We start from the raw sequence: 12,807 nt of genomic DNA, 5'->3' as shown, positions 1-12,807 counted from the left end.
TTTCCCTGGAGAGCTGAAACAGCTCCGGCTCTGCCTCATTCCCACAGCCTCACACAGGAAAGGAAAATCACGGAGGGAGAAGCAGAATCAATCCAAGGAACTTCACTTCCCAGGTCCCCGGGTGTCAGGGCTGCGGGCCCAGCCATGGCTGGATGGATTGTGGAGGATGTGGGGAGGACAGGGGCGAGGGGCTGAGCGGGGCAGGGGATTCCCATGGGATTCCAGGCTGAGAAGGGCAGGGCCTGCAGCTCCACTGAAGCCACCCCAGCACTGGGAAGCTCCTCCGGGGTGTTTTGGGGCTGGAAAAGCAGAAATGATTCCCAGAGACAGTGGTTTTGGGGAGGTGACAAACCCCTCTGGCCAGGCTGAGTGTTGGGGTGGCTGCTGCACCCCAAACACGGCCCCGAGCACCCCAAAAGGGGTGACCCTGCAAGCTGGGTGCCCCTCCAGCCTCTCCTCCCGACCCTGGGTGCACCCCGAGCACCCTACCAACCCCAGAAGTGCCTGGGCTTGGCAGGAGCATCCAAAGGCCCTGTCAGGAAGGGCAAAAGGGGGGACAAATCCCTTCTTCTGTGTCACCCCAGTTCTGGCTCACGGGGGTCCCCGTGGGCAGGACATGTGAGGGACAGGGCCCTCGGACGCTCCGGGGATGTTCTGGTGCAGGAGGGTGGGCGGGGGGACAAAGAAGTGACAGTCACCCCTGGTTTGCCAGCGAGGGGAGGAGCGTGGCTGCTCCCGGGTGCTGAACAATGGCAATGCCGCTCCCGCAGAGCCACGGGCTCGGGGACAGAGGTGGCAGCGACCGTGGCACCGAGTGCCCCCCGCCCTCGCAGTTGTCCCCTGCTCTTTGCAGTCGCCTGTCACCGATGGGGAGGCGCTGGCCAAGGTCGCTCCCACCTCTCCTCCACCTCCCCGCGTCCCACGGGCGCCACAGCCAGCCCAGAGCCACCTCCACACCTGGGACACCGCGCTGTGCCCGGGCGGGCGCGGGGCAGGGGGGTCCCCGCGGGCAGGAGCCGGGGCCGGGGGCGATGGGGCCGCGGGGGCTCCGGGCCCGGCAGAGCCGTGATTGGCGCGGCGGGGGACGAATGCCACGGCTGAGACGGGCCAGGCTACCTGAAGGACCCCGCATGTCCTCAGGTTTCACTCATGACCATCTGACAGCAGCAGCAGCTGCGCTGCCAACTCGCCGAGCCAAAGCCTCCAGGAGCCGAAGGAGAGGGAAATTCGGGCCCTAAAAGGTCTCTCCGTGGGAATTCGCACTCTCCACCCAACAGTAAGTACTGGGGTCAGCCCTGGGCTGCTGCCAGGGCCCCCGGGCAGGGGCTGCAGGGCCTTGGTGTCCCCAGGTTTGTCGTTGCCACTGTGCCTGGAGTGGCACCGGCAGTGTCCGGGGGTTTGCGGTCCGAGCGCTGGAGGTGGATGGGACCAGGACAGACCCAGCTGTCTCTGGGGGTGTTTAGGGCTGGAGGCACCTGCTGGACCCCCCTGCATGGAAAACTGTCCGGGACAGGGGAGAAAGTCCCCACAAGGCTGCAGGCAGAGCACGGGGACGAGGGTGGCAGCAGCCAGTGGGCCCGTGGTGGCCACAGAGCTGTGTCAGGGTGAGAGGGGACAGTCGGGGACGTGACGGGCAGTGGGTTCCCGAGCCACCTTCCCTGCTGCAGTAAAGGAGCCACAGGCAGGGCTCACAAGTCGCAAGGCTCCTTTCTCCTGGCTTCTCCTCCTGGAGGTCTAAATATAAACCCCGGCCTGGGCAAGCCAAGGTTGCAGGAAAGGTCTGCGGGTGCTCCCAGTGTCTCCTTTCGGGAAGGGCCCTGTCCCTGCAGAGCCCCCGTCCCCCGTGGGGCAGCGGGGAGGGACCCCGAGGGCAGAGGGGGGGGATGGGACCCCTGTGCCGTGCGGGAATGTCGGGGATGGGGTGGCAGGGAACGGGAGGCTGTTCCCACACCGGGCTGCGGGTGCACAGGCACAACCAAAGGGTGCCAGGGTGAGCCCAGGGTGGGGTTCAGGGCTCAGATCCTCCCCATGGGAACCAGGCAGCGCCAGGATGAGCCCAGGGTGGGGTTCAGGGCTGGATCCCCCGTGGGAATCAGGCAGTGCCAGGCTGGGGTTCAGACCGGGTTTTTGGGTGCTGCATCCCCCCTGTGCCAGCTCCCATCACTCACTGCACGGGCAGGGCCTGCTGTGCACCCCAGAGCCGTTTTGGGGTTTATCCAGGGGCACTCAGCCCCCATTCCCCCCATTCCCCCCATTCCCCCCATTCCCCCCATTCCCCTATCCCGCACTCCCGGGCCGGTGCGGAGCTGCAGAGGGAAGTTTGCCGAGGAGCACAAGCATTTCCTGCCCTGCCCGCACGGGCACTGCTGGAGCTGTCAGGGATCCGCCTGCGGCAGGCGGGGGATGGAACTGCGGCTACGAGCGAGGAACAACAATTCCATAAAGCCCTGGGGACAGCAGGACATCCCCGTCAGTCCCGTTATCCCGGCGAGATCCTGGGTGGGCTGATGCAGTGCTGGAACTGCCTCCCCTGGTCCTTTCCAGGAAAAATGCAGGATTTATAATGGTTTGAGGGGGAAGGAGCCTATTTACAGGAGCTGATTAACGAGCACCAAGTCCCGCCTTGTCTCTGCTGTGCTAATATTTAAATAGCATTTTCTATTTTCTGATGCGTGCAGAAGGGTCCAGTTCAGGCAAAGGGCTCAGTGGAGTCCCTTGGGCAGCTCCAGCTGCACTCGGGGAAGTTTGCTGAATCTGGGCTAGGAGAGCGAGCGGCAGAGCCCTGAGGAGACGCCCAGGACCGCTTCTGTTCGCAGCAGGTTGGACTCACGAGGTTCTGTTTGCAGCAGGTTGGATTAATGAGGTGCAGGGGAGAAAGGGGGAGAAGGTGGGGGATGCTTCCAGGAGTTGTGAGGGAGAAGATCCCAATTTAGCTCCGGAGCGAGCAGAGGATGCTCAGCCACCACGCCTGTGCCTGTGCCGCTGCCCCCCTCCTGGGATTCATAAATCCCTGGGAACATCCTATCTTCGGGTCCCCCTTCTGCATTTCCAGGTGGAACTGAGTGAGATCCCTTGGGATGTGAGGCTCAGCATCTGGGACAGCTCCAGGTGCCCCGTGCCGGTCCTGGTGTTCAGGTGTCCGGTCCAGGGAATTGGGATCCAGAGGCTACCGTGGGAAAAGGGGCATCCTCAGGCCCCGGGAAGCTGCAGGACTCCCAATATTGCAAATCCCACAGGAGCAGCAGCAGCTCCTGGTGCTGTGTTGGGGATTCCTGCGGGAGCTGCTGTCGCTCCTGGCATCCCCCGGCGGTGGGGGCACCGCTGCCCCCCGTGCCCCCCGAGCCTGGCGGGCTGCGAGGGCCCAGCAGGTCACTCCAGCCCCACGCCATCCTCCCCTCCCCCACGCTGTCCCCTCGCTGTCCCCTCGCTGTCCCCTCGCTGCCTTCCCGGCACGGCTCAGATCTTTTCCGAGCCTGACATGGGAGCTGCTGGCAGGGAGGAGCCGCAGCTCTGGATGACACCCGAGTGCAGGGTGGGCAGGGGGCAAGCGCAGGGTCCCCACTTTAACCCTTCCCTGGCTGCTCAAGCCTCCAGCACTGCCAACCCCCCCCCCAAAATAACCCCAAGCCGCCACCCAGGCCGGTGTCCCCTTTCCAGCAACGCCCTGTCCCGCAGCCGGGACAGCAGCAGTGGGGCTGGGGTGGCATCCCCGGCTCCAGGCGGGAACGGGTCAGTGCGTGGCTGCAGGATGGTGCAACCTCCTATTTCCATCTGCGGCCGGGGAGAGTATCCCAGGATTTCACAGCTCCCGGCTGTGTGTGCCACCCCCGCCCTGAGCACAGCAGGTACAGCCTCGGGGCACCGAGTCCAGGGAACTCCCGGGCAGCAGCGACCCGGGAACTGTCGGGAATTCATTCCCGCGTGGGTTTGGTGCCGGTGCAGGAGCGGAGCCGCCTCTGCAGGGCTGGATTTTTGGGGATGGTGTCCCTGGAAGGGCTGATGCCCCCTTGGAGGTTCAGCACGGAGGATTTGGCTCTCCAAAGGATGATGGGCTGGGCGAGTCTTTGCAAGGAGGGAGCAGCACCGGTTCTGGCAGGTGCAGAGCACCCAAAGCAGCGCAGAGCCCAGGGAAGGTGCTGCTGGAACGGGACACAGGGAACTGTGCATCCATCCTGTGCCATGGAAATCCCCCAGAGCTGGCACAGCTGCTGGCTGTCCTCGTCCCAGAGAGCTGCCCGAGGCTGGAGCGGGTTGGCTGCTGCCAGGAAAAGGCTGGAGAGCACTGGGAGGTCTCCCCTCTGCTCGAGACGGGAAAAGAGCAGCAGAGCAGCATCGTTCCCTCGGCAGGGAATTCATTCTCCGTGTGCTTAAAACCATGGGATCAGGGAATGGGTTGGGTTGGAAGGACCTTAAAGCCCATCCCATTCCATGGGCAGGGACATCTTCCCTTTCCATCCCTTCCTGTGCCATTTAAGAGCTCAGGACTTCCATCCCTGGAGAAATTGCGGTCCCTTAATTCCACGCTGTAACTCCGCTATAAAAACCATCTGGAAAGATGCAGGAAATGTCCAGAATTTCCTTTTACACACAGATGGCTCTCAGGACACTGCTGGGGGATGCTGGAATTCCACCACCACGGTGCTTCTGGAGGCTCACTGGGTTTTTGGGCTGCTTTAAAGGCAGAGGGAGGGTGAGCACTGTCCCAGGCTGCTCACAGCCCCAATGTCCAGCCTGGCCTGGGGCACTGCCAGGGATCCAGGGGCAGCCCCAGCTGCTCTGGGCACCCTGTGCCAGGGCCTGCCCACCCTCCCAGGGAACAATTCCTGCCCGATATCCCACCCAGCCCTGCCCGCTGGCACTGGGAAGCCATTCCTTGTGTCCTGCCCCTGTTCTCATTCTCTCTCCAGCCCACGCAGCCACCCCAGCCCCGCTGTGCTGCTGCCCTGGGTGACCCGTGGGTGACACACAGTGGCCTCGGCTGGGGGCCTGTGGTGGCACCTGAGGAGCAGGAGCTGCTGCAGCACCTCAGCGTCCCTGCTCAGCTGGGAAAAGGCTCCCAGCAGTGCTGGGCCGGCTCTGGAATAATTTCCCAAGGGCTTCCAGCAGACATCCCTTTGGCTGGGAGGGGGGTGGATTCCAGGCGGCCCCGGGGTGACGGATGCGCTCGGAAACATCCCACATTCCTGCTGGCACTCTCGGCTCGGGCCACGCTGCAGGCAGAGCGACAACCCCCGCCCAGAGCCGGGTGAAGAGCCACGGTGGTGGCAGGACCCAGCACTGGGGACGTGTCACCCACGGGAGCCACCGCTGTGGGAGGGGTCTGAGCCACGCAGCCCCGAGCGCTTAAAAACCTCTGGAATTCAAAGGATGATGCTGGAAAATGAAAAATTAATTTTTTTTCTCACTTTCTCAGTCTTCTGAGCCCACCACTATCTTAAAATGGGGTGGGAAAAGGCTTGGGGATGACTTAATTTCCTTAATGGTGTTGTTTTCTTGTGAAAATCACCTCCCTCTGCCTTTAAAGCAGCCCAAAAACCCAGCGAGCCTCCAGAAGCACCGTGGTGGTGGAATTCCAGCATCCCTCAGCAGTGTCCTGAGAGCCATCTGTGTGTAAAAGGAAATTCTGGACATTTCCTGCATCTTTCCAAATGTTTTTTGTAGCGGAGTTACAGCGTGGAATTAAGGGACCACAATTTCTCCAGGGATGGAAGCCCTGAGCTCTTAAATGGCACAGGAAGGGATGGAAATTTGTTTATAAAACGGTTGATTTTGTCTGGCACGACTGAGGGTGTTTCTCCGAGTTCCTGAGAGAAATTCCCACAATCCTGAAAGTTCCAAAGCCCTGTCCCGCCCCTGGGAAACCGCAGGACCCGAGGTGAATCTGCCCCACCTGCAGGATTGAAGTTCCCCACCCCCTGTGGATAAAAAAATCCATTTCACGTCAGATTTTTTCAATCTTCTCCCTTTTTTTCCTAAAACTTGTGGGAAATACAGTAAGAACTAAACAAACAAACACCTCATAGGGTTTTTTTGGGCTGTGGCATCCCCAGGGCCATTCCAGGAGGGTTTTCTGCAGCCCTCAGGCTTCCCAGTGCAGCTCCTGTCACCTGCAGGCTCCTGGTGCCCTGACCACACCAAGTGCCCGGGTTTGGAGCAAATTTGTGTTTTCCTGGCAGCCTAATCCATGGAATTTGGGGGTTTTAAAAGCCTTTTTAATGCATGCAGGGGTGGAGAGGGGTTTTCATGGACACACAGCAGGGTTGGGAGAGCACGACCCATGGAATGGCTCAGGGATCTTAGAACCATGGAATGGTTTGGGTCGGAAGGGACCTTAAAAACCATTTAATTCCACCCCCCTGCCATGGGCAGGGACACCTCTCACTGCCCCAGGCTGCTCCCAGCCCCAATGTCCAGCCTGGCCTGGGACACTGCCAGGGATCCAGGGGCAGCCCCAGCTGCTCTGGGCACCCTGTGCCAGGGCCTGCCCACCCTCCCAGGGAACAATTCCCAATTCCCAATATCCCATCCAGCCCTGCCCTCTGGCACTGGGATCCATTCCCTGTGTCCTGTCCCTCCATGCCTTGTCCCCCAGTCCCTCTGCAGCTCTCCTGGAGCCCCTTTAGGCCCTGCAAGGGGCTTTGAGCTCTCCCTGGAGCTTCTCCAGGTGAACACTCCAGAGGGGCTCCAGCCCTGGAGCAGCTCCGTGGCCTCCTCTGGACCCATCCCAGCAGCTCCACATCCCTGTGATGTCGGGATGGATGCAGAATCCCCCCTCCCTTGCCCTGCTGCCCCGGGAACGCAGCCCGGGACAGGACCGGGAGGCGCAGCTGCTGCCGGCGGAGCGGGGATGTGCAGGGGAGGGGATGCTGTCCCTGGCAGCGCTGGGGACAACCCCGAGCTCCCAGGCTGAGCAGTGACTCAGCCCCAAACCCTGCGGGCCCAGCCGGGCCCCGCTGCCCCTCCCTGCCCCGCCCGGTGCCCTGCTGGGCACAGTCGGGGTGCCGAGGAGGGGTTTTCCTGCGGGCATCAGCCCTGGGCGCTGCTGGGGTGGCAGCGGTGCCTCGGGGAGCTTCTGGGAGCACGGAGGGGGTGCTGCGGGGTTGAGCTGGGCCGCTTTGGGCCGCGAGTGTGCCAGGCTCTGGTTTCCTGAGCGCTGAGCTCACACAGCTCCAGAGCGAGCCCAGCCCCGTGCCCGCCTGGCACCGCCTGTCCCCTTGGCCGCCCTGGTCACACGAGTGCCTTGTCCCACTAATCCCCGCCGCAGGGGCCCCGGCCTGGCTCTGCTGCTCCCACTGAGTGAAGCTCATTTACACCTGCTCGGGGCCGTGCCGGGGTTTTCTCTCTCGGGCTCGTGTCCGGGTTGGTCTCTCCGGCTTTTTTTCCAGAGTGTCTCAAGAGGATGAACTTTTCAGGGCAGGTTTGCAGGTGAACCACCTCCGAGCAGCTCCTTGAGCTGGGTTTGGACGGTCAGGGCATCCCACTGCTGTTCCCGATACCCGCGGGGCTGGGATCTCCCAGGAGCAGCCTCTGCCCTTGGGACACCCCAGATGTGCCCGTCCTCACCAGCCCAGCCCTGAGTGCGCTGAGGGAAGAGCTGCATCGCTCTGGGCTGGGTCCGAGGGAAACCCCAGCGTTGCAGATGCTCCCCCAGAGCACAGGAGACTCCAGGTTTGCAGCTGATCTCCCAGGAAATGCCTTGGGGAGGGAGAGGCTGGAGCCTGGATCAGGCGGGTGGGGGCAGATCCCAACCCCCCTGTGTCCCCCAGAGCCAAGAACGTTCTTCCCCAGCCCACAGGAGGTTATTTTCGGGGCAGGAAGGAAGAGTCTGGATGGGGTGACTCAGACAGGACCTGCCACCCTCTGTCCTGGTTATCCAGAACCCCTTACACCGCACCCCGGGGAGCTCCCAAACCAGCCCTGTTATTTTGGAGCCTGATTCCTTTGTGTGACCTCAGCGCAGCAAAAGTATCAGGGGGAACTGAATTTCTCTGCAAGTGCAGCCCAGGAGCTCCCGAGCCAGGAGCTGCTCCCAGTTCCCTGCTGGCAATTCCTGATGCAGGAACTGGGCAGGTGAGGTGTTCATCCAGGACATGCCACAGGCAGAGTGTCCCAAAGCCGCAGCTCACCTGTGTCACAGCAAAAGGAGCCATTCAGCTTAGCTGGGGGACCAGAATTTCAAAAGCAAATAAATCAATGCTTCATAGAGAGATTTGAAGTGATCGATTTCCCAGCAGGAAAGCTGATGGGGCAGGGATCTTCCCTAACCAGGGACTCTTGGAGGACTCAGGTCCTGGAGAGCCTGGCCAGAGCTCCAAGGGGCCTCGTGGGTGATTTGTGCCCAGGGCAGCACCTGTCACTGGGCCTGAGCTGCCTTTACCTATGGAGGCGCAAAGAGTTTGATCTGGGTTATTTATAGGAGCTGCTAAAAATGTGCCAGGATGTGCCAGGCCAGGGGCAGGGGCTGGTGCCAGGGTGGGACCCTTCCCCTGGGCTGGTGGGACCCGGCCGTGTGCCCCACACTGTGCCCGCCCCCACTGTGCCCACCCGTGTGCCCCACACTGTGCCCGCCCGCATTGCTGTGGGACTGGGCTCACTGGGGACAGAGGGCTGCTGGGCTGGGCCCCTCACAGAGCCTGGGCTTGGCTTTGGTTCCGAATTTGGGAAGCACCTAGAGATGCTGGTGGCTTCAGGACTGTGGTGTGTGGGATCTGCACATGGGATTGGTGCTGCTCCCTGGAGCCATCCCACCCTCTCTGGGTAGCCCCAAAGGGGTCAGAGCAGGACCAGGAGCTGCAAAAGACCCCAAAAAGCCACAAAGAATTCCCATGCCAGAGACAACACTCCCTTTGAGCCTCGCAGTGTGACCTCAGGCAGTGCTGCCCCACCGCAGCATCTCCCTCGGCGGTGCCAGCCCTGCTCCTGGCGCTGCCAGGCGCTGCTCCATCGGCCTGGGAGCGGCTCGGCGGCTCCAGCCCAGCGACAGGGAGAGGGGACACGGGCAGGAGCAGCGCTGGGGCTGCTCCTCCTGCTCCCGCCGGGACAGGAATGAGCAGAGTCACGGGGCTGCAGAAACCCGAGCCCGGCGCTGATCGCTGGTGGCAGCTGAGGCAGAGCCACCTCCGCCGGCGGGGACAGCACTGGGGGACCGGAGCGGCAGCACCGGGCGGGAGGGTCCAGGAAAACACGGACCCTGCAGCGAGGGTGGGACAGCAGCGCTGTGGCACGGCCCAGGGCACGGGCTGGTCCTGACAGCTCTGCAAATCCCCATCTCCAGAGAAACTGAGGCTGCCCAGAGCAGCGAGCTCCTGTGAGTCCTCAGAGCTGCCAGAGATGAGGCGGGAAGGGCCCCCATGGGCTCCGTGGGTGCTGCTGGAGCTGCTCCCTCTGGACTCGGTGATCCCGATGGATCCATTCCAGCTGGAGGTGCTCTGCGATCCCACGCACCAGCGCATTCCCGGTGGGATTTGGGGTGATACAGCCAGACACAGCCCTGGGCTTTCAGGCTTTTTTGAGCTCCCTGTCATCGAGGGCAAGGTCCCAGAGCTGCTCAAGTGGAGCAGGAACTGGGTGTGAGTCCAGAGTAACTCCATGAGAAGCAGCACTGGCGGCACCTCTGTTGCCCTGCTCGGGCATTTTCCCCACCCAGAGACACCTGGGGGCCAAAATTCCCTTTTCTTTGCTTTGATGAGGTCCCACCTCTGGGGTTCATCCCCCCCTCTGTGGGGGACCTGCTCCGGGCTCTGTTTTGCGGCAGTTCGGTCACAGGTTGGGCTGGAGCCGGACTCTGCTTTGCCGTGACGTGAATCAGTTTGTGCCATTAAATAACCCCGTTCAGCAGGGACAAAACTCTCCCTAAAACAGACAGAACCAGAGAATCCTTCAGGTTGGAAAAGCCCTCTGGGATCATCAAGCCCAACTGCTCTCCCAGCACTGCCGAGGCCACTGCTGACCCCTGTCCCCAGGTGCCACATCCACACGGCTCTTAAACCCTTCCAGGGATGGGGACTCCACCCCTGCCCTGGGCAGCCTGTTCCAAAGTCTGGCCAACTTTTCCATGAATAAATTTTGCCAATCTCCAACCTAAACCTCCCCTGGCCCAGCCTGAGGCCGTTCCCTCTCCTCCTGTCCCTGTTCCCTGCCAGTAGAGCCTGACCCCCCCCCCCCCGGCTGCCCCCTCCTGTCAGGGACTTGTGCAGAGCCACAAGGTCCCCCCTGAGCCTCCTTTGCTCCAGGCTGAGCCCCTTTCCCAGCTCCAAATGGGAATAGGGGTCTGGGAGGAGCAGGAACACACGGGGTGCCCCGTGATCCATGCGCGATAACCTTCCCTGCGAGATCAGTACTTCAGCCACAAACCCATTCGCTAAAACCCCCCTGAGATCCTGCCACCAAATGCCACCAAATGCCCCCAAGATGTCCCTGGCTGGTATTTCAGCCCCTTGTCCCCGCAGGCTGGGCGCGGCTGGCCCAGAAGCAGAATGAGAGGATGGCCGGCCTGCCGCACATCCCGGGCCCCGAAAACCTGCGCCCCTTCACCCCGGCCTCACTGGCCGCCATCGAGCAGCGCATGGCCGAGGCCGAGGCGCTCCGGATAAAGCGGCAGCAGGTGGAGATGCCCGAGGAAGAGGAGGTCAAGCCCAGCAGTGACCTGGAAGCCGGCAAGAACCTGCCCCTCATCTATGGTGACCCACCCCTGGAGCTCATCGGGATCCCCCTGGAGGACCTGGACCCTTTCTACAAGGACAAGAAGGTAAAGGGGCAGAGCTTTGCCCGTGGTAGGCCTGGCCTTAGGTGTAAGTCCCAAGCAAAAGACCCAAGCAGGACCTCCTGTGCTTTCCACTGTGCTCACCTGAGCCCATCCTGGTGATCCACCACCCCAGACTGCTGCGGTTGCTTCTCTTCCAAAGCAGAGAGCACCTCCAAGCCTTTGGAGCTCCAAACACGCAGCGAGATCTCCCCTCTGAAGGCAGCCCTTGGTCCGTGGTGTTTTGGGGGGTGCAGAAGGACTAACCCAGCCCCTCCTCTCTTTTCTCCACAGACGTTCATAGTCCTCAACAAGGGCAAGTCCATCTTCCGCTTCTCGGCCACCCCTGCCCTCTACATGCTGGGGCCCTTCCACCCCATCCGCAGAGGAGCCATCAAAGTCCTCATCCATTCATATCCTTGATCTCCGGGATGCTGCTCCACGGCCAGGTCAAATCCTGGTGCTCAGAGTCCAAACAGCCCCACGAGAGGGACGAGAGAAGGGGTCCATGGTGGTGTGGTGAGGAAACCTCCTGGGCCCCCACCACAGCCAGGACCTGCTGTCCAGTGCTCTAGTCTGAGGAGTAGGTGCTTGATGGGCATCTTGGTGGCACCAAGAGCTCGCTCTTGGTTGGAGAAGGGAGGAATCAGTTTGGATGGAGAAGGGAAGAAGCCCAAGCAGTGAAGCTTCCCAGGGAGAGGTTGAAGGGTTTTGAGGTCTGGGGAGACTTGGGAAGGAAGGGAGATGTTTATGGGTCAGGGGATCTGGTCCCACTGGGTGAGCAGGGCAGCTCCAAGGAGGCTTCGGGAGAGGGAAGCAGAAGAACCAGGACAGAGAGGGAAAGGCAGGAAAGGAGCCCAAGAGCACGAGGGGCACTGCAGAGTGGGTGGGAAGTGATCCCAGCAGAGCTCCGGTGGCACTGGGGGTTCGTGGCCAGGAGGGAGGAGGAAAAGAGGGAGGCTTTGTGGCAGAGGGGTCTCAGCCTAAGAGGTAGAGCTTTCTAGAAAGAGGTTGAAGGTTTCTGAGGTCTGGAGAGACTTGGACAGGAAGGGAAAGCTGTATCCCAAGGTGATGGAGAGGAAGGAGCACGGGGGGCAAAAAGGGAGGCAGAGCCAGCACCATGGAGCTGGGACGGGAAGCAGAAAGGAAGGGAAGGGGCCGGGACCATGCACGGGAGCAGAGAGGAAAAGAGGCAAGTGTGAGCACAGGACTGAGGCGGGAGAGCGGCAGGAGGGGCAGAGCAGGGTGAGGGACCACAGTGGCAGCCAGGACAAGAGGAGCAGGGACACTTGGCTTCCTGACCATGGGAAGGGGGGATCCAGGCACCATGCAGAGCATTTGTCCTTGACCAGGTTTTAAATTATTCAGCATGTTCATCATGATCACCATTTTAACCAACTGCGTGTTTATGACGCTGAGCAACCCCCCGGCATGGTCCAAGAACGTGGAGTGAGTCCTGAGACCTCCCCCGGCCATGGGGACAGCCCAGCCTGGCAATGTCCCCCACGAGGGACAGGACCAAGGCCGAGAGAGGGGGGTGGGGATGCAGGCACCCTTCAGAGCAGGAGAGGTGTCACTGGGCAGTGCTGGTGGCCCTCAGAAGGGATGTCCACGCTCTGCACTGGGCATTGCAGAGTGAGAACGTTTCAGCTGCCCAAAATCTGGTGGGGTGCCCGTGTCAGGAGAGCCCTGAAGAGCAGGTTGGGCTGGGCTGGGCCAGCACTGACAGTGTGGAGAGGCTGAGCTGATCCACCTGTCCAGGGACCATAGACGACCCACAGGACCGGGGAAATCCATCATTTTCTGCCGTGGTTCTGCACATTCAGATCTCAGCAGGGCTTTACAGAGAGCGTGGGGGTGGTGGGACATCAGCAGGGACAGAGGTGTTGCAGCAGAGTCACCAGAGGGATTGGTACCTCGAGATGTCCCAACCCACCTTACGAGGTGAGGTGAAAACCTCTCCCAGTGCTGAAGCACCCCAAAAACCCACCAGCCCTCAAACTCAGCTCCTCAAGATATTCCCCCTGGGAGGGGTGGACAAAACCCTGGACCCGGGCGAGCGTCCC

The 12,807-nt window shown here is 61.6% G+C and overlaps 1 protein-coding gene across 1 annotated transcript in view; it reads left to right on the top strand.

Moving 5' to 3' along the window:
- Window positions 1–2,638: 2,638 nt before the first annotated feature.
- Window positions 2,639–12,807, top strand: part of SCN4A (sodium voltage-gated channel alpha subunit 4) — a 41,792-nt gene continuing 31,623 nt past the window's right edge. Inside the window, exons 1-4 of the mRNA XM_032091691.1 lie at window positions 2,639–2,819; window positions 10,449–10,747; window positions 11,036–11,154; window positions 12,101–12,190. Of these exons, the coding sequence (XP_031947582.1) occupies window positions 10,484–10,747; window positions 11,036–11,154; window positions 12,101–12,190 (473 nt within the window). The 5' untranslated portion in view covers window positions 2,639–2,819; window positions 10,449–10,483. The remainder of the gene's footprint in view (window positions 2,820–10,448; window positions 10,748–11,035; window positions 11,155–12,100; window positions 12,191–12,807) is intronic.

This window comes from Corvus moneduloides, chromosome 26 (assembly GCF_009650955.1).
Source record: "Corvus moneduloides isolate bCorMon1 chromosome 26, bCorMon1.pri, whole genome shotgun sequence".
NCBI classification, from domain to species: domain Eukaryota; kingdom Metazoa; phylum Chordata; class Aves; order Passeriformes; family Corvidae; genus Corvus; species Corvus moneduloides.
Note: the sequence above shows the minus strand (reverse complement) of the source record. Positions and strands in the feature narration are given on the sequence as shown.